Consider the following 17,821-nt stretch of genomic DNA (forward strand, 5'->3'; position numbering starts at 1 on the left):
TCCGGCTGTTAAACTTGACGTAATGACAACAGTCAGTCTGATTGGCCAGGCTTAGTCATGTGAACAAACGCACCAATCAGACTGACTGTTGTCATTATGTCACCTCCTCTAGATTTTTTAACCATGCATGATGGCGACCCGGTGCTGCTCTCTATTGTAACAGTGGGGAAATGTAGTGTTTGGCCGTGCTATGAGTTAACTTGGGGTTTCCGGCGTTGCTAAAGAGCCCGAAAACGCAGGTAAGGGCGTTGGGAGTTCAGCGAGAACAAGCATCGGGCCCGTCGTCCAAGTTTAACGGCCGGACGAACTCGTGTCGGAATGGAATTGGTGGCGTGCCCCACAACTAAGAAGTGATAGTATATGTAATATCAAGCAAAAACAACCTTCGTTAGTCGCCACGGCTAAGTTCATGCCAATTTGGAACACACAAACCCCATTGAATGAGACAACAAATTAAATGAGATAAAAAGCACCTTACCTGTTGTGTCTGACCGATGGAGGAACAGGAAGTTTTTAAGATCTCGACCTGACATTGCACTTGTAAGGAATGCCTGTTCAGGGTGAAGACCAGTGATGGAAGGCTTGGATCTGGACTTGTAGTTTTCACATGACTAAAATTGATATAAGTTATAACGTTAATGATAGAATAACAGCTTATGAGAAGAAAACTTCACTTTCATGCGTTTCAAATTTCCTTCACATTTTAATTCTATGTAAAGAAAAAAAAACCACACACAGAGAAAAAAAAACAGACTATTCAAAATTTGAATAATAATCATAATTTTTATGACTCTTCACTAAAACGGTCACTGTCGCAATTTCAAAAGCATAACACAGAAATTCAGGGTTTGACATTCTACGAACAAAACAGAACACAATTGCATCATGCTTTAATAAATTTGATACTAGTATCTCACCAATGTTAGTCGCTCGCCTTTTTAGCCGATCCATTTTTCAGCGTCAGAATTCACCCCTGGCAACAGGACACAGAAAATGCCCCCCTCCCACCGACTTACTTTCTTTCCGATTCCTCCACTATCTGGTAGAAAATTGACCGAGACAGCTCCTATTTTACTCTCAATACCTTTTACTAACATGAAATTTCAATCACCTGTGACAGATGTGTCATTATCTTGCATATAATTTACAAATTATCGAAAAACTCACTCCGTCTGACACATCGACACCACCTCTGACCCTTGACCTACCCGGCATGCCCTGCGCAGGGGTCAATTTTGTGCAAGTGCAGACGGGTTTCTAGCAGACGGAAAATACGCTCCAAACTCTTCTTCTTCTTTTTTTAACAGAAAGGTTTGAATATTTGACAAGAGAGGGCGATAGAGAGGAGAATGGAGTACCTTCCTGAGGCTGATACGGTATCGTTTACGCAGGGAAACATTTTATGTTGCCAGTGCGGCGTGCCCATCCAACCCAACCCCGCTAACATGTGCGTGGCGTGTCTCAGGACACAGGTATGTGTGGGAGGGGGCAGAGTAGAGTAGAGTATGTAGCTTTCATTTTACATGGACTACTCGGGAAACGGTTCTTGTAACCTAGTGACAAGGGAGAGTTGAATAAGGGAAGTAAAAAGATGACAGCGTGAACTATGGTTTTGTAAATACTAAAAAATAGTTAACGGTAACGGGGGGTGTCCATAGTCCGGTAACGGAGGGTGCTGCAACTTCGGACGTAAATCTATGAGTTCGACATCGTATTGCACCAGTGTCGGTTGTCTGAAAAGTGTTGCGTTTTTACGAATGATAAATTAGAGTGGTGGTGTTTGAGGATTTGCCGTTGTGGAGTTGATTTTTCGTCGTCCGTGCACAATTTCACCATCGATCTCAGTCGGTAAATCCAGAAATATGTTGTTTTGATTAAAACGTTCCATATTGTTCCATTCTGATTAGGGTACCGTAACTTCGGCATAAAGATATCTTTGTATCTCTTTGATTCGTCGGTACTATTTAAGAAAACAGAACGAAGAATTTCGTGTCAACTAACTTCAACTTCCCTCTGGTAAATAAATGCAAGGCTTCACCGATGCGGGGCGCGCTGTGGCTAAGTGACTGTTTACGCCGCTTGTTGCGTTCCAAACCATGACAACGTTGACGATCCGTTCTTTGGTATGGCAATGAGAGTAGAAACTTCATATCATACAAATGGTCCCATAGCATGAACGCACAAATGTCACAAATGTGCCACAAGTACGTCCAAAACTGCCGAGCAAGCATTGTTACGCCGCAAACTGAAATCGTGACATTTGCACTCGGCACAGCACCGCATGTGACCAGAAAGTACGCGGCAAATCTTCCTTGTTTTTCCGGTCAATTCAGTGCAAAGTTATGACATATTCTAAACACGATCATCAATTGTTTTTAGAGCTCGCTATTCAAGAATTTCTGGATTTTTTTTTAGCAAGCAATGAGAAATTGCCATTTACATCAATGAACTTCGTGTTTATGCGTTCAGAGATCTCCGACCCGTGCCGCCCACATCAAAGCAAAGCGGCCTGTCAATTTCAATTAACATGCGGGGTTAGGTTACACGTTTGCAACATCAATGAGTTTGCTTGTGTGGAACCACGTAGTGCGAACCTGCCTCCGGGAACTTATAAAATGCAAGTTTATCCGACGTATACTAGACAAGCTAGATTGATAAGGTTTGCCGTTTTGGAGCCGACTTGACTTATGTACAGCGGGAGCAGAGATGCCTTGCCGAGGTATCACATTCGAATCGTGGTCAACGGAATGGCCGTGGCGTAAAAGGGGGAGGGCATTCGAAGCCGCGGTTGATTTCGTTATTTCAGACAAGCTAAATCGCGACCTAAACTAACCAAGACCCATGTTTTTTTGGTGTTTTGTTTTGCTTTATGCCTCATGTGTACAACATGTAAGTTTGCATGACGACGGTTGAATATGTTTTATGTAAGAGTTGCCACTTCACAATGTCCTTGCATCGAACGTAGCCATTTTTATCGCCACATTTTCCTCGTGGCACAAAATCAGTTAATTGTACACAAATCCCTGTTTTATTTAGACGACAGCTCTATGCATGAAGTTGGGTTCTTAACGATTTTATTCAGCACCGTGGCTGAAAAAAAAGATGGCTCACTTCTGCAGAACGAGACAATTAAAAATCCTGCCGAAGTTGGGAGTATGCCGAAGTTGCAGCACCCTCCGTTAACTGTTCTAAGTGAATGCGCATGTCTTTTGTCATCGTACATTTTGCCCTGAACCCATCAAAAACAAGCTTAGATCTTGTAACAGGCATGTAACTGTGATTAAAGCTACACAGACGTAGTTTTCTTTTAAACAGTAACGTTCCGCACTTTGGTTTTATTGCACACAAAAGTCACGGCAGTTTTTGGGGTTGCATTCTAGTGGAACGTTCCAACACAAAAAGGGGGTCCAAACGCCGGTAACGTGACAAACATGTCATTACCGTGCATGTTTAAGCATCCCATGTAAATAGAATTACACTAAAGCCTTGAAATATTATTTCTGTTGCAAATATGTGCCATATTTTGTATTACAGTACATGTTCAAATACGGTGAGATAGAAATTTCCCCTCTCACGGCGAGATCAACCTGCCGCCGACAAACAAAATGGCGGGTCATTGTTTACGTTGCCTGCCGGATCGTATGTGTAACGCTTTCGGCTTCCTTGATGGTCTTTTCAGCCTTGTTATTGGCAGCAGCAATATCTATGGGGTTTGTTTAGTCGGTAGGGTTCAAAATTCTGGAATGATCGGCGCTCTACCGGCGGGTTGACTAATCTAATTCTGTTGGGCACCTCTTTTGGCTGCTGTCATACGTCATGGGTAAAGATGGTGGAGCAACAGGATGAACGCTGCAGCATCATTGTAACTCTGATTATCCAACTTTAAAGGCAAAGACGGTATATAGGTTTGATTTAGAGGAAGTCTGATGAATGTCCTTCCTATATGTGGTGGTATCTTTTTACATGTTGTATTCTACGATTGACAATTAAAGAGTTTCGAAGGGCACGTTCTCGATGCGTTCGCTCGTCAACCCGCACAGAAGGCGTCAGACTTGTGCAATTTTTAAAATCTTTATCCGTTTGGGCTTACCAACTTCAACACATACTCCAACTTCGTGGTGATTTACATCAAGGTTTAGTCTAAAACTAGGTGTACTTATCATGTGCAGCTACCCATGCATATCTCTGCAACAATGATTTTTAAACCCCTACCGGACTATGGACCTTACGGGACTATGGACCCCCCCCCGTTACCATTAATATCTATCTATATACGGTACTGGGCATATATATATACACAACATCAGTATGTTACGGTATCAGGACAACTCTTTCCAACTCGGCCCATCGCAAATCTGGTCAACTCGGCCCATCGCGGTGGTCAACTTGGCCTATCGCCGAGGTCAAGTCGGCCCATCGCCAAATTACCACAAAATAAAACAAAAAACACTTAACTTCTCAACCATAACCTCATGTTTACCTCGCCGTGTCCCGGGTAGTAACATACATGTACCGTTACATTTTTTTAGTAACAATGTCTAATGTCTCCTTGCGTAATTGTCAGACAAGTTCGAATTGTTGAGGTTTTTGGAGCTCTATACCGCCGGCGCTTAGGCAATCAACATGATTTTAATACAGACCATGTCTTTGTGTCATACAACTTCAAACTGTTGACTTTGAGGCTTTGGGGCCGAGGTTACTGGGCCGAGTTGGTAATGAGCCGAGTCGTCCGACATCCGTATGTTACATACTAGTTAATTTCCTGTTATACCTGGTATGTAGCAGTGGCGACTGTTGCAGGGGTTTGTTATAGTTAATGATCGACCCCAAAATCCTAACCTTTAACCCGGACTAATACGTCATGAATAAACAGTATTTTACAGCAGTATGGACTCCGGGTGTCTCAATCTTTATTTAGCTCCTTATATTAGAAACTACTTATAAACGCGCAAAGGACATAACAGGCTTAGTGTTAGTTACTCTTACTTGCTGGCATATACAATCAAAGTCATGTACAAAACAGCAAGTAAAAGTAAGCCCTGCAACAGTCGCCACAGCAATTTTCTATTGTAATGTTACCGACTATAGTGGCGGAAATGAGTGAGTGAGTGAGTGAGTGAGTGATATTTTTATATTGTTCATGTTGTTGTTTCCTTTATTGTTATTAGTTAAGCTTAAATTCTGCACTTTTTTTGTGGAGCACCACCACCACCGGCTGCCTTAGGCGTGCACCCTGGGCGCGATACCCAAACCGGGTTTTGCCCAGTATGATATTTAACGGCACTGAACCTTAATCCGACACTTTAACGACTATGCACCATTGTACGATAAATAAACGAGCGGACTATTGAGTATTTCAGTAATCATTGACTTTATCGTATACGTTGTTCTTGTCACCATTACTACGTGTGTGTCACTCTTCCAGTCATTGACAAATCTCCGGAAAATTACGTCTTTTATAGCTTCCGATATGAAGGTGCCTTGAGTAATTTGTTCCAAACAAAACTTTAATCCGACACTATACAACAGTGTTGCTGTTTACCCGTAATTTTCATATTCACAACAACGGTTATTTCTCAATTTCTCTGTCAATAAACAGCCACTTACACTAGTTACCATAGGTGCCACATGTCACAGTAGGTACGCCAATTCATTCATGATAGCGGCGGAAAAGAAACAGTCCTGAAAAACATTGCCGTGCGACAGATCCGTTCCTAAGTTCCATTGCACGGTCGTGGCTATTGTAAACCTTGGGATCAAATCCTTGAAGGCCTGCTACAGCTATTAAAAGTCGAATAACTGACGATGCCTTGCACTATACATGTAGCTCGTAAAGTGTCCTGCAAACTATATATTAGGCGGAAACGGAAACTAACCTAACACAGGTCAGCGGCATGTACCAAGAGCAAACAGCACTGCAGTAGAGGGGAGTATGACTCTCGTGTGTCGCTATGGTCTTAGCCCTGGTGGGAATGTTTGTTTCAGAAATAAACAAGAGTTCCACGACCTCATATCTCCATGAACAATCCTATTCATGCAAATGACTTGCACATTTGCATGATATACATGTATGCTTGGTCATAAACACCTTTATCTAACTTACACATGTTGCAATATTGACAGTCCTATATAATTTTCCAATTAGAAGAATTATGGTGTTTTGCATTAATTATGCAACTTAGGAATTTATTTGCATCATTGGTATCTGTTGATGCTCCACTTTCCATAAACTACTTATGTTACATGTATTTGAGTCTGATAATGGAAAACACTGCAAATATAGATTTTCCTCATTAGCTATGCAAATTAAGTCACAATTAGCATAATTTGCACTTCATTATGTATATCTCTATCTAAGCTACCTGCATACTAAGTATCATATTGACAGTCCTATAATTTTCCAATTAGATGAGATATGGTGTTGTGCATTAATTATGCAAATAAGGAATTTATTTGCATACTTGGTATCTGTTGATAATCCACTTTCCATAAACTATATGCAGTACATGTATTTGAGTCTGATAATGGAAAACACTGCAAATATAGATTTTTCCTCATTAGTTATGCAAATTAAGTCCTAATTAACATAATTTGCACTTCATTATGTACATCTCTGTCTATGCTACCTGTATACTAAATATCATGGAAATCCATCGTTACTTTGCTGAGTTATTCTCCTTAGAAGATTTTCACGATAACGCCCCTGCAGTTCCAGAGCAAGCTGCTAGGGGACCCAAACCCACACCACGTCTTTATTACACCACAAGCTATCTGCCACCAAAAAATCAAGACCATAGCACGTCCAGGTCAAGAGATACAAAAATGGAATTTCTGCTGCAGTACCAAGGTCACATACAAGGGGGCCCAAAATCGACCTTGAATTTCGGCTTCACAACACCTGCCCAGATACCAAATATCATCGTAATCCATCAAGAGGTTCTTGAGTTATGCTGACTGGAGTGGTGTGGAAACACAAACAGACACACAGACACACCCAAAACTATATCTCCGGATCCATTTTTCATGGAGATAAAAAAGTGACATGTGTCTTTAATAAAGGATGTAAAAGCGTTTACTATTGCATTACTCCTGTCAAAATTCAATTATTTGGTTGTGTACGCGTGCTAACCCGTACTGAGAGGGTTGGTATCGTCTCCAATGCGTGTAGCACTAGCTTGCACGTGGCTTAGGACTTTTACATTTCAAAATAGGGGGAAAAAGAAAAAGAAAGAGTAATTTATTTGTTGATGTCGGCTACTATTTTAATTGCTAACGGTACATAAACACTTGTTACAGATGACTATTTGATTATCCAAGAGAGAGGAGTGAGTAGATGAATGAATAGATACATTTAAATGATCTGCATCGTCTGCTATTGCTCACGTGATTTTGGCGCATATGGTTCTGGGTATTCAAAATGGTGGTTTCCGAAGGCGCGTTCGCAAAAAACCTCTGAATAATTCGAGCTTTATAGTTTATTTGGATCAAGGATAAGACCAGACTTGTTTGCTGTTATTGACGGGCATATTGTTGATTCCTCTTTTGATTGATACAGCTATAGATATGTAAGATCATGTAATATGACAATGTGAAGAAGAAAATGTTGACAATGTGACCACTACGCCTCGTCTCATGACCCACGGAACTACGTAAAAACAGTCATTTGACGACCTCATAATTGCAAAGTTCGATCTTCATGACCTTATGACTGTACGTTTTTGACATCAGTATTGAAATGCAATCAACAGTTTTTGCATTACCCTGCTGAATCTTAATTGGCAAGCCAATACTCAAAAGTGTTGGATTAAGGTTGCGTCGGATTAAGGTTCAGTGCCGTTAGATAGATAGATATAAAGTGAGTGAGTGAGTGAGTTCTGAGATTGAGACATTGTTGAAACATTTTGTATATATGATTGAAGTAATTTTTTAATGATGTGCTGTACATATGCTACATATAGATGCTTTTCAATCCCCCAGCAACCATGTTGATGAAGCAGCGTCATGGTTTACAGACGCATGATCATCATAGCTTGTCACTAAAAAGCCTGACATTTTGTCAACACTGCTAACATTATAGTATAGATTTTGTTTATCTTCATGACGATATCAATACAGGTTTTTGTAACTCAGTGTGAGGTCCATTCTACTCACACTGGGGTTGACCCCTAATTGATATAAGTGTAGCAGATTCTTTAACATGCTCAAGCTGTGCCTCACCTAGCAACAAGTCAAGAACCTTATTACTAGTAGCCACAAAACCTGTAGTTTTTGATCTCCCCATAACAGGTTGACATCACAGAAGGTATCCCTAAGCAGGGAGTTCTTCACTTCTGTCGGAACTGTGAGCGGTACCTCCAGCCCCCGACCCAGTGGGTGGCCTGTGCGCTGGAGTCCAGGGAGTTACTCACTCTCTGTCTGAAGAAACTGAAGGCTCCCCTCACTAAGGTTGCTTATTCTATAGCACTGTTAATCTGGAAATGTCTGCTGTGGTTATATTTTTGCAGTGTTCACCTTGACCTCGGAAATATTCGTTCCAAATGTATGATACTACAGTAAATACAGAATTGTTTCAGCCATGAAAATAGATAGATTTACGGCATATCCGTGTTTGGTAATGTGGAGCTGCCATTTTTTATGACCTCAATACGACATAATTGCCAAGGTGTGAGATGTGACACTGTTTTTCAGCAGTTGTGTTTTTATAACAGTTTACTGAATGTCAGATTAAGGTAATGGTTTGTCTTACAATGTTAATCTCCCTTTTTGAATGTTGGTACTTATTTATAGCGTCTTTGTTTCTCCTTGCAGGTTCATCTGATAGATGCAGGTTTTGTCTGGACTGAGCCACATTCTAAAAGGATAAAACTGAAGCTTACCATTCAAAAAGAGGTACTGATTGCAACAATTATGCAAAATTATATTGACAAACAGGTTTACCATGAAATTTTCTTGGTAATCAGATTTGCTCACTTACAATTTAAGTTATTGCGCTATCTTTCCCTTTTAAAGGAATGCCACTTTGTGAAATGAATATCAATGATGATACTAAAGGACAGGAGAGAAGGAGAAAGGATGTAATGTCTCCAGATTTGACACATGAAAGAAAGTTTGACGACTTGACAGAATGTTCATGTGAACAGAACAGCAGTAGCTACATATATGTGGCCTTATAGTTATGTCAAATGGCCTTATTATTTTGTTTTTCGCTGGTGCTAAATTTTCGGCTTTGTGGTAGAATTTGCACGTCTTTGGTCACAACTAGTAGATTTTTATAGGTACAGGTATTTTGGACCCGTACAGAAACAACTTCCATCCCAGTACTCATCCCTAGTACTCACTGCTGGAGAGAAACAGAGCCTGTATTTACAGGGGATACTCCAGTATTTCGCGCAGGCGCAGAAGGCCAACTTTTAGCCCATGGAAATAGGTTTGGTACCCTTGGTAAAAGTAGCTGTAGAGGGTTTGTTTCTAGGATATATTGGTATTTCTGAGCTTGATGTTACAGGTAAGGGTTTCTTCCTTCTAATTGTGTTGAAAAATCAGACTTTCATCAATGTTTGTGGTGTCTGTAGGCAGTAGAAGTTTGGTGTTTTTGTGTGATTATCAGGTAGAGAAGGAGGTCAAAGGTCAACTTTAGTAAACAGGGCCGGATTCGTAGGGGTTGTGCCGATTAGAAAGTTGAAATTATGCTCTAGATTGAAACTTTGGGGGCCGGACAGCCCTGCCAATGCATGTTTTTCATGGACTAAAACTTTGGTAGGTGACTTTTGACAGCTTCTTTCTTACATGATTGCCATATATTAAGATAGGAAGCTTGATTACGCTTCTGTGGCCTACACTGGACCTTGTTTGTTCCTTCCTGTGTTGAGGTTGTGAATGGAGCCATCCTGCAGCAGGTGTTTGTAGTAGAGTTTGTGGTGTCCAATCAGATGTGTGAAGACTGCCACAGGGTGGAGGCAAAAGACTACTGGAAGGCAGTGGTGCAGGTTCGACAAAAGGTGAGTCACATGACTTATGTGATTGTAGTTTGTTTGGTACAACCTGCATAACACCAGACTGTAAGGCTTGATCAGAAGAAGAAGAAGAACTTTATTGCACGACAATTGTACATGGTACAAAGTATGGCAAGAATTCGTAAACATAATACAAAGAAGAAGTATAGAATAAAACGTAACATCCTAATTACTAATACAATACAATAAGGGCTAGTATATATTTTGATATAGCATCCTAATTACTAATACAATACAATAAGGGCTAGCATACATTTTTTATATAGCGTAACAGTTATGATCGAGTTGGTTTAATCATTAGTTTCGGTATTTTTCCTAATGTGAAAGCAGTCGTTAAGATATTTACCTATTTTCGTATTGTGGGGATTGTTGCATTTAAATATATACTCAAAACGGTCGGTAGTATCGATACTCTTAAAATTTGGGATATAGGAGGTTCTTTGTACACAACCAGGTACAGTTCTCACCTGCTAACGTTTCGATGTCTATCAGACACCTTCTTCAGAGCTTCTGACTGGAGTGCTGTTTCTCTATTCTATATTCTACCAACCTGATGAAATTATTTTCGGAACTCTTAAAATTTGTTCTTGATTTGAGACATGTGAATAACTTATTACGTAAAACATCATATCTAGAGCATTCCATGACAAAGTGAAATTCATCTTCAATTTTCATTGGACAGTATGGGCAAAACCTTTGGTCAGGGGCTATATTGTAATATCTGCCCGTCTCTATTTTTAACTTATGACTACTGATTCTTAACTGAGTTATCGCTTTACGAATTTCAACACTATTTATATCATCAAGATATTTTTCTTGTTCATAACGGTTTTTTGATTTGTTGGGAAAAGACAATTTGGAATTAATTCTAATACGGCTAAACCACTCTTGTATATGTGTATCTTGTAGCCGGGAGAGAAGTTGGTGGGCAATATAATCTACTTTATAAGACTCAGGTTTCATCCATATATGTCCAAAGCCGTGGTAACAGAGAGTGTCCTTAACATGATTAATCCAATCATGATCACCAGTAAATACAGTGTTGTATGCATCGTGAAGCAGAGAGTCCTCAGGTAAGTTTACTAAACGGTGCCAGTATTTAATGAGCTGAATTTTAGCATATATCATAATGGGAAAAGTTCCTAACTCTCCTTGCACGCCGTCGTTAGATGATTTTAAATGGACTCCAAGTAGAAATTTTTGAAAACGCATGTCGATAATGTCGAATTCTGGTATATCTAAAGGGAGACGTATATTATCGATTGAAAAATCATCCTTTTCTGGACTAAGCCCAGCTGTATATCTTAGGAACATGTCTTTGTCTGACCCTTTTTCAAAATTAATGAATGTAAGTATGGGGTAGATCAGTACAAGTGCTCTTCCGAATCAATACTGGAATACTGTCATCAATTTGGAGTTTCTTCAATAGAAAAGAGAAATTACTTTTTGCGGAAGACACAGGAATGTTTTTCGATACTATAAGTTTCAGTGTTTTTGAGGTATGGGCAAAGCATGTTAACTCAGATCCATACAAAAGGATAGGTTTTACGAATTTGTCATAAAGACTATTCCCTAACTTACTTGAAATATTTTCCGAAGACAAAAGAGATTTTAATTTGAATATAGCTCTCATAGCTTTGGTTTTGAAGAATTTTCTGGCAGTTTTAAATCTACCTGAGGACGTAAGAGGGATACCAAGGTAGGTGTAGCTGTCCGTAACTTCTATTTCATTATCATAGATAAAGAATTCTTTAGATCTTTTCTTTGTAGCACCTTTAGAGAAGACAAGAACTTTCGTCTTAGAGACATTAACAGTTAATTTCCAATTATTACAATATGTTTCCAGCGTATGAATGCATCGTTGGAGTCCATGTTTTGACAATGAAATTAAGGCGAGATCATCTGCCCAAGACAAGCAATTGATAGATGTTGAAGTTAAAACAGCGGCATCACATTTGTCACGATCAAAACATTGGGCCAAATCATTGATAAATAGGTTGAATAACAATGGGTTGAAACAAAAGAATCTGATAAACCGTTCTCTACTCTAACTGCATAATTGACATCCAAGTACATAGTTTTCAATACATTAAAAAAGTTTCCATCTATGCCATAATTTAACAGTTTATAGAATAATCCATCACGCCATACACTGTCAAATCCTTTTTTCATGTCAACAAAACAGACAAACAATTTACCTTTCTTTTTCTGTGTATATTTTTCAATAAGGGACTTTAGAATGAAGATATAATCGGCGGTTCGGCACTTCTTTCTAAAGCCGAACTGTGTGTCGGCTAGCAGATTATTGTTTTCTACAAAGTTTTGTAGCCTAGTATTCATGAGACGTGTAAACAATTTCGACAAACAACTGGAGAGAGCGATTCCTCTATAATTATCAACGTTGGACTTATCACCTGATTTGTAGATTGGAAAATAATCCTGATTTAGAATGCTGGTGTTCCAATTAGACGGAAATGTGCCTTCGGTAAGGAATAGTATTGAAAAGGGTAACTAATGACAGACATAGCTGCTTTGAATTTGATCCATGTTTTAGCATGTTGTTAGAAATGGAATCCATACCACAGGCTTTATTGGGTTTTAATTGTTTAATGCCATCTAAAACTTCTTTTTTAGAAAAAGGAAAATCTAGCAAATTATGGGATTTTTTATCGAAATGTTCTAACCGTTCCGTAATTGTGGTTTCGAAATCTGTGTTAAAATTTCTGTGTTTTGTTAGATTATTCAATCCTTTGAAGTGATCTGTCCATTCTGTGTTTGTGATATTGGGGTCTGTAGTATTTTTGTTTGTTTTCCCATTAACTTCGTTTTTCAGAAAATTTAACAATGACCAAAATTCTTTAGGATTATTTTCATTCATATGCTCTAATTTGGACAATAATTCCGCCTTGTGTTTTCGTTTAGATTGTTTAATTAGTTTTTTATAATCTTTTAGTGTTGAAAAATATCTAATTCTAGTTTCCTGAACCCATGGTTCTTTTTTCAATTCTAAAGATAGTCTTTTCAGTCGTTGGCGTAATGACCAGCAACATTGATCAAACCAAACTTTATCCTTTTTAATTTGTGTAGTTTTCTTTTTTCTACGTCTTACTTTTAGGGACCTCTTCGAAGCATCAAGTATAATTTCTGTAAAGCGAGAGACAGCACTTTCCACTGAGCAGAAGGTCTCTTGGCAGAAGTCATTTAATTTGGAGTTTGTGTCAGTGCCATTTATAGTGGCCGAAAATAATTCATTTGAATTTTTGTCCCAAATAAATGCTATAGGTTCTGGTTGAGCTGGACTCTCCTCGCTGATGAGAGGGCCGTGTTTGGTTTCCAAAGAGAATGAAATATGACAATGATCAGAAAAATCACCAAGAATAACTATATCTCCTAAATTTGAAAATTTACAAATATCGCTGTATAATGTATCAAAGGGGTCAATTTGAGAAGATTTTGGGAAGGATTCAGGGGGAATATTTTGCTCCATAGCGTCGAGAACAAAGTTTTTGTGAGACGCTCGGATTTCGAGTTCCCGCAATTATATAGTACAGGCATGCTCTTTAAGCCCACAATATTGAACAGAGCTCGACTGTAAAAGTAGCACAGCGTTTTAGGCCGCACATACGAAGAAATTACCGATTACATGTTGACAATAGAAACGGCCCTTTACCGCAAAATTTGGAAAATCTTACGGTTATTCTAAAATATAGATAGAATTCTGTTTCTATCGTTGCCGCAAAATATAACATTTTCCACGTGTTTACGGTATCATTTGAAAGATTGTAATCTGCACTATGCAATATGCTGCTAGTTTTACTGTCACCACGCCTGATGGTGCCGCCATGTTTAGATGGCAAAACATGTTGTTGTTTCCGCTCGTTTTGTGCCGTTCTTAGACTTTGCGGCCTCAAAACACATTTCACAAGGGAAGTTAAGTTATAATTGTTGTTTTTACGTGTAATGTATCTTCTGTGAACGAATTATTCTTCTGCCCCGCTGCCGATAGCGGTCATCAAATTCTTCCCTGTGCAAGTCTACTACTCGACACGTTTTTTGATCAGCGTGCCGCAAGTTTGGTTTACGATAAACAGAGACTGTCAAAGTTATTTACATGAAAATTGTGTTTTAAAATGTCAGTGATGCGTCTTATTTTCCCCCAATAACAACGTTAACTTTGTAAAGTCATAGCGAGATCGACCGATATGTTACGAGTGTCGCAAGGATTTCACAAAGGCTGCCGCCGGTGATAGCGGTGGGGAAATCAACGCCGCTAGGCCGAAAAATAGCGAATTACTAGCAAAAATACCGGGGAAATATTGAGCAGAAAAACCTAAAATTTCGATTTTAGAGGGATTTCTGGTTAGCAAAATCCCAATTTTTGAAAAAATAATAAACGTACCGTCTAAAATAAGAAAGTACCGGGCGGATGTTCAGGCGAAAAAAAATAAACGTACCGGTACGTTTATTTGAGAGGTGAGAGTAAGTAATGGCAGGGCTCCAGACTAACTTTTAGGCCTAGGAGCACTGTGCTCCTAACTCAAAAAAGTTAGGAGCACCAGCAAAAATCTAGGAGCACCACTACAAAAAGTTGGAAGAACAAGCAAAAGTCTTGGCTATACCAAGTAATACTCCTATTAATCAATGTTAATATCAGGTGTATTTGCAGCCAGTGCCACAGGCAGGTACCCAATGTGTAGGGTAATGAGGCTGTTTAACGTGTTCGAGGCACAACCGGGAATAAAGTATTTGAATAGATCATAAAGATAAAAGCCTACATTGATGGTGCAGAACAATTGGCAATTCAATTCATTCAATACATGTACCTTCCTACATACTGATACTAGTACGATGGATTTTTAGAAAAATTCGGCATAGGTTCCCCGGCTGGCCCCTATCCGGGGGCCACGGTGCCTCAAGTTCAACAAGTTGAAAAATACACAATGGTATTTTTTACTTGGAACAAGGCAAGTAATGATTCACATAACCTTGAATGAAACTTATCAATTGGGTTCATGACCAAAACAAATTAAGTCACATTCCATAATTTGAAACTTCACTGCTGGCATCAAGTTCAACATTTTTACAGGCATTTCTTTTCCTTTTACCCTCACCCTCTGTCTACAAATAATCCAAAATACTTTAATATCGTTAAAATTCTTGCTCAATAGTATAAAAAATGATCTGTTTGTGCCGAACCAGTCAAATATCTTCGGTTCCTTCGAAACGCGCAGTTCAAATTTCACGCGTCAGGACCGCGCGGCGCCGCCATCCAATGACAGGCCGACCGCATGGAGAAAGCTTTGTGATTCGCCGCTGTGCAGTATAGATAGCAGCAGAATGAAAGTAGCAACATAACAACGGGCAGGTAATGAGCTTTGAAATGATACCGGTGACAAAAGGAAAATTTGTATTTTGATATTTTTTTTAAATAAAACTCTGCTTGAATTGATTCATCAATTTTTGATCGTAAAAATCATCGCTTGAACAGGTATAAATATGATCACAGGAAACAGGCTTTTTATTCTGCTGCGTTCTATTTTTCATAAACATCATGGCCGCCATTGAAAACAGCGAGCGTCCGGCGAGCGCTCACTTTCATGGACAAAGTTTTGGCGTTTGAAACATTTTACAAATCAAACAAATACACCACAAAGGAGAGAAACTTATATCCTTTATTTCTATGGGTAACTTTGCCACTAGGAACGGATAGTTTTTGTACCTCGGGTGTGGGAACATGATAGAAAATTCACAGACGATATTCGCGGTAGCGTTGGAATACCTATATTTTCGGCTTACCGCTTAGTTCTGCAGGCATTATCCTGGCGCAGGTCTTAATTTTTGATTGTCGCACCGTGCGACTGTGATTTTAAATCTAGTCGCATTCTAAAAAAACTGGTCGCATACATGTTGTATGCGAGTCGCACTCACGAGCGCTGAATTGACAACAATGTTACTATAATAACAGTAGCAACGGAATTACTTTAATGACAGAAATGTAACTACTATATTCAGTAATACTGTACAGTGGCAAGACATCATTAATTTGCCTGGCTCAATGGTTGTTGTTGGGTTTTCAATCTTCCCTTGTTGTGACTTTCAGACCAGCCACAAGAAGACCATGTTTTACCTGGAACAGCTGATCCTGAAGTACAAGGCTCACTCCAACACTCTCAGTATCAAGGAGGTGTCTGATGGGATTGACTTCTTCTACGCTACCAAACAAGACGCCAAGAAGTTTGTGGACTTTCTGCAGGCCGTGGTACCCTGCAGGTAAACATGTAGCTGTGGAATGATCATTTACATAGAGATATGTTTATTATTGAGGAGCTTACATTGTGTATAAGGGTGGCATTTTTATTTAACACAAGTCATTAACAGCTGAGACATCTACGAAACTCAGAATTGATTAAGTAATGTTTGCTGTCGAGCGTAATCAAGGGTACTATGATTAGTATGAATGATATCTTATCTAAAATCTGCAATATATCAGCTTGCACTATTTTATTGTCAGAAACTTACTTGGTCTCAAATGCTACTTTTTGAATTTAAACTTAATCATAGTGTTTAGTCTTCTTCGATTACAACTTCCTTTTCTCTTTTGATATACGACAGAAAGTTAGTCATGAACTATGTGCTAATAATGGTTTCTGTTGACCACTCTGATACAAATGTAGTCCAACTAGTACTGTTCACTCTCACCAGGTATAAAACCTCAGAGAAGCTGCTTTCACACGATGTGAAAAATAACACCTACAACTACAAAAGCACCTTCTCTGTGGAGATAGTGCCTGTTTGCAAGGTAAAAAGTAGTAGAATGATAGATGACAAATATTTCTTTATAGCAGTATATATTATTTGTTTATAGCAAGCTTTATGACCTCTGAAGTAAGATTGAAGTATAATTTCCATAACACTGGGAAAAGTGGAATTTACTGTACCTATATCTTTGACTGACCAACACCAGTATTTGTCAAGGAATGATGTTATGGAGATAGAACACAAGTGAGCATTGGATCACAACTTGCAGACAGCCATTTAGATACTGTATGTATTTTTATTACATCAGGGCCCTACAACCATCCCTTAACAGAGACAAGGGTTGGCTTCATTTTCTGCAACTTCTAAGCTAATTACAGTATGATGTGTATATTTTGTTTGAAATCTTTGTTTATTCATGACATTGTGCATCTACTGAATGTGTTTGTTTCAGGACAATATTGTGTGCCTCCCACCCAAACTGGCCCAGCAGCTGGGGAATCTGAACCAGATCTGTGTGTGTCTGCGAGTGTCAACAACTGTGCACATCATAGACCCATCTACACTACAGAGTAAGTCATAGTCAGAGTGATCTCAAACTAGTTAATCTTGGTAAAGAGCTAGTCTTGATAAGGCAGAATCTGTAAACAGTTGATACTACATGTAATGATAGTTTCAGTATGTACAGGCTCATTGTACCCCCCTACCTTGTACGATGAACTGTTAGTGAGTGGGCCACGTTCTAAGGACTGCAACCCTTTCCAGTAGTATAAAAACCAATTGAGCAGCCAAATCTCATCTCCCGAATAAACGTACCGATACGTTTATTTTTTTCAGCCTCAAAATCCACCCAGTACGTTCTTATTTTGGACAGTATGTTTATCAATTTTTGGACAATATGGGCTTAGCTAACCAGGGATCCCCCCAAGAATTAAAAGTTAAGGTTTTTCTGCCCATATTTCCCCGGTATTTTTGCTCACAGTTCGCTATTTTTCGGCCGAGAGGCATGGATTTCTCTGCCGCTCATGACCCAGCGTTACTTTGTGAAATCC

The 17,821-nt window shown here is 39.2% G+C and overlaps 2 protein-coding genes across 6 annotated transcripts in view; one reads left to right on the top strand and one right to left on the bottom strand.

Moving 5' to 3' along the window:
- The window catches only part of LOC136447881 (coiled-coil domain-containing protein 148-like), a 42,994-nt gene extending 38,169 nt beyond the window's left edge, over window positions 1–4,825 (bottom strand). The window contains exons 1-2 of one of the 5 annotated variants that reach the window (XM_066447001.1): window positions 4,772–4,825; window positions 479–611 (exon numbers count right to left, since the gene is read on the bottom strand). In XM_066447001.1, coding sequence (XP_066303098.1) covers window positions 479–533 — 55 coding nt within the window. In that variant the 5' untranslated portion in view covers window positions 534–611; window positions 4,772–4,825. Of the gene's footprint in view, window positions 1–478; window positions 612–917; window positions 1,216–4,771 lie in introns of those variants that run through there. The other 4 variants (XM_066446998.1, XM_066446999.1, XM_066446997.1 and 1 more) reach the window with 4 other exon arrangements.
- LOC136447883 (60S ribosomal export protein NMD3-like) overlaps window positions 1,350–17,821 on the top strand; it is a 28,934-nt gene continuing 12,462 nt past the window's right edge. Inside the window, exons 1-7 of the mRNA XM_066447005.1 lie at window positions 1,350–1,472; window positions 8,287–8,445; window positions 8,809–8,889; window positions 9,870–9,998; window positions 16,114–16,283; window positions 16,716–16,812; window positions 17,224–17,341. Coding sequence (XP_066303102.1) covers window positions 1,350–1,472; window positions 8,287–8,445; window positions 8,809–8,889; window positions 9,870–9,998; window positions 16,114–16,283; window positions 16,716–16,812; window positions 17,224–17,341 — 877 coding nt within the window. The remainder of the gene's footprint in view (window positions 1,473–8,286; window positions 8,446–8,808; window positions 8,890–9,869; window positions 9,999–16,113; window positions 16,284–16,715; window positions 16,813–17,223; window positions 17,342–17,821) is intronic.

Source organism: Branchiostoma lanceolatum, chromosome 13, assembly GCF_035083965.1.
Source record: "Branchiostoma lanceolatum isolate klBraLanc5 chromosome 13, klBraLanc5.hap2, whole genome shotgun sequence".
Taxonomy (NCBI): domain Eukaryota; kingdom Metazoa; phylum Chordata; class Leptocardii; order Amphioxiformes; family Branchiostomatidae; genus Branchiostoma; species Branchiostoma lanceolatum.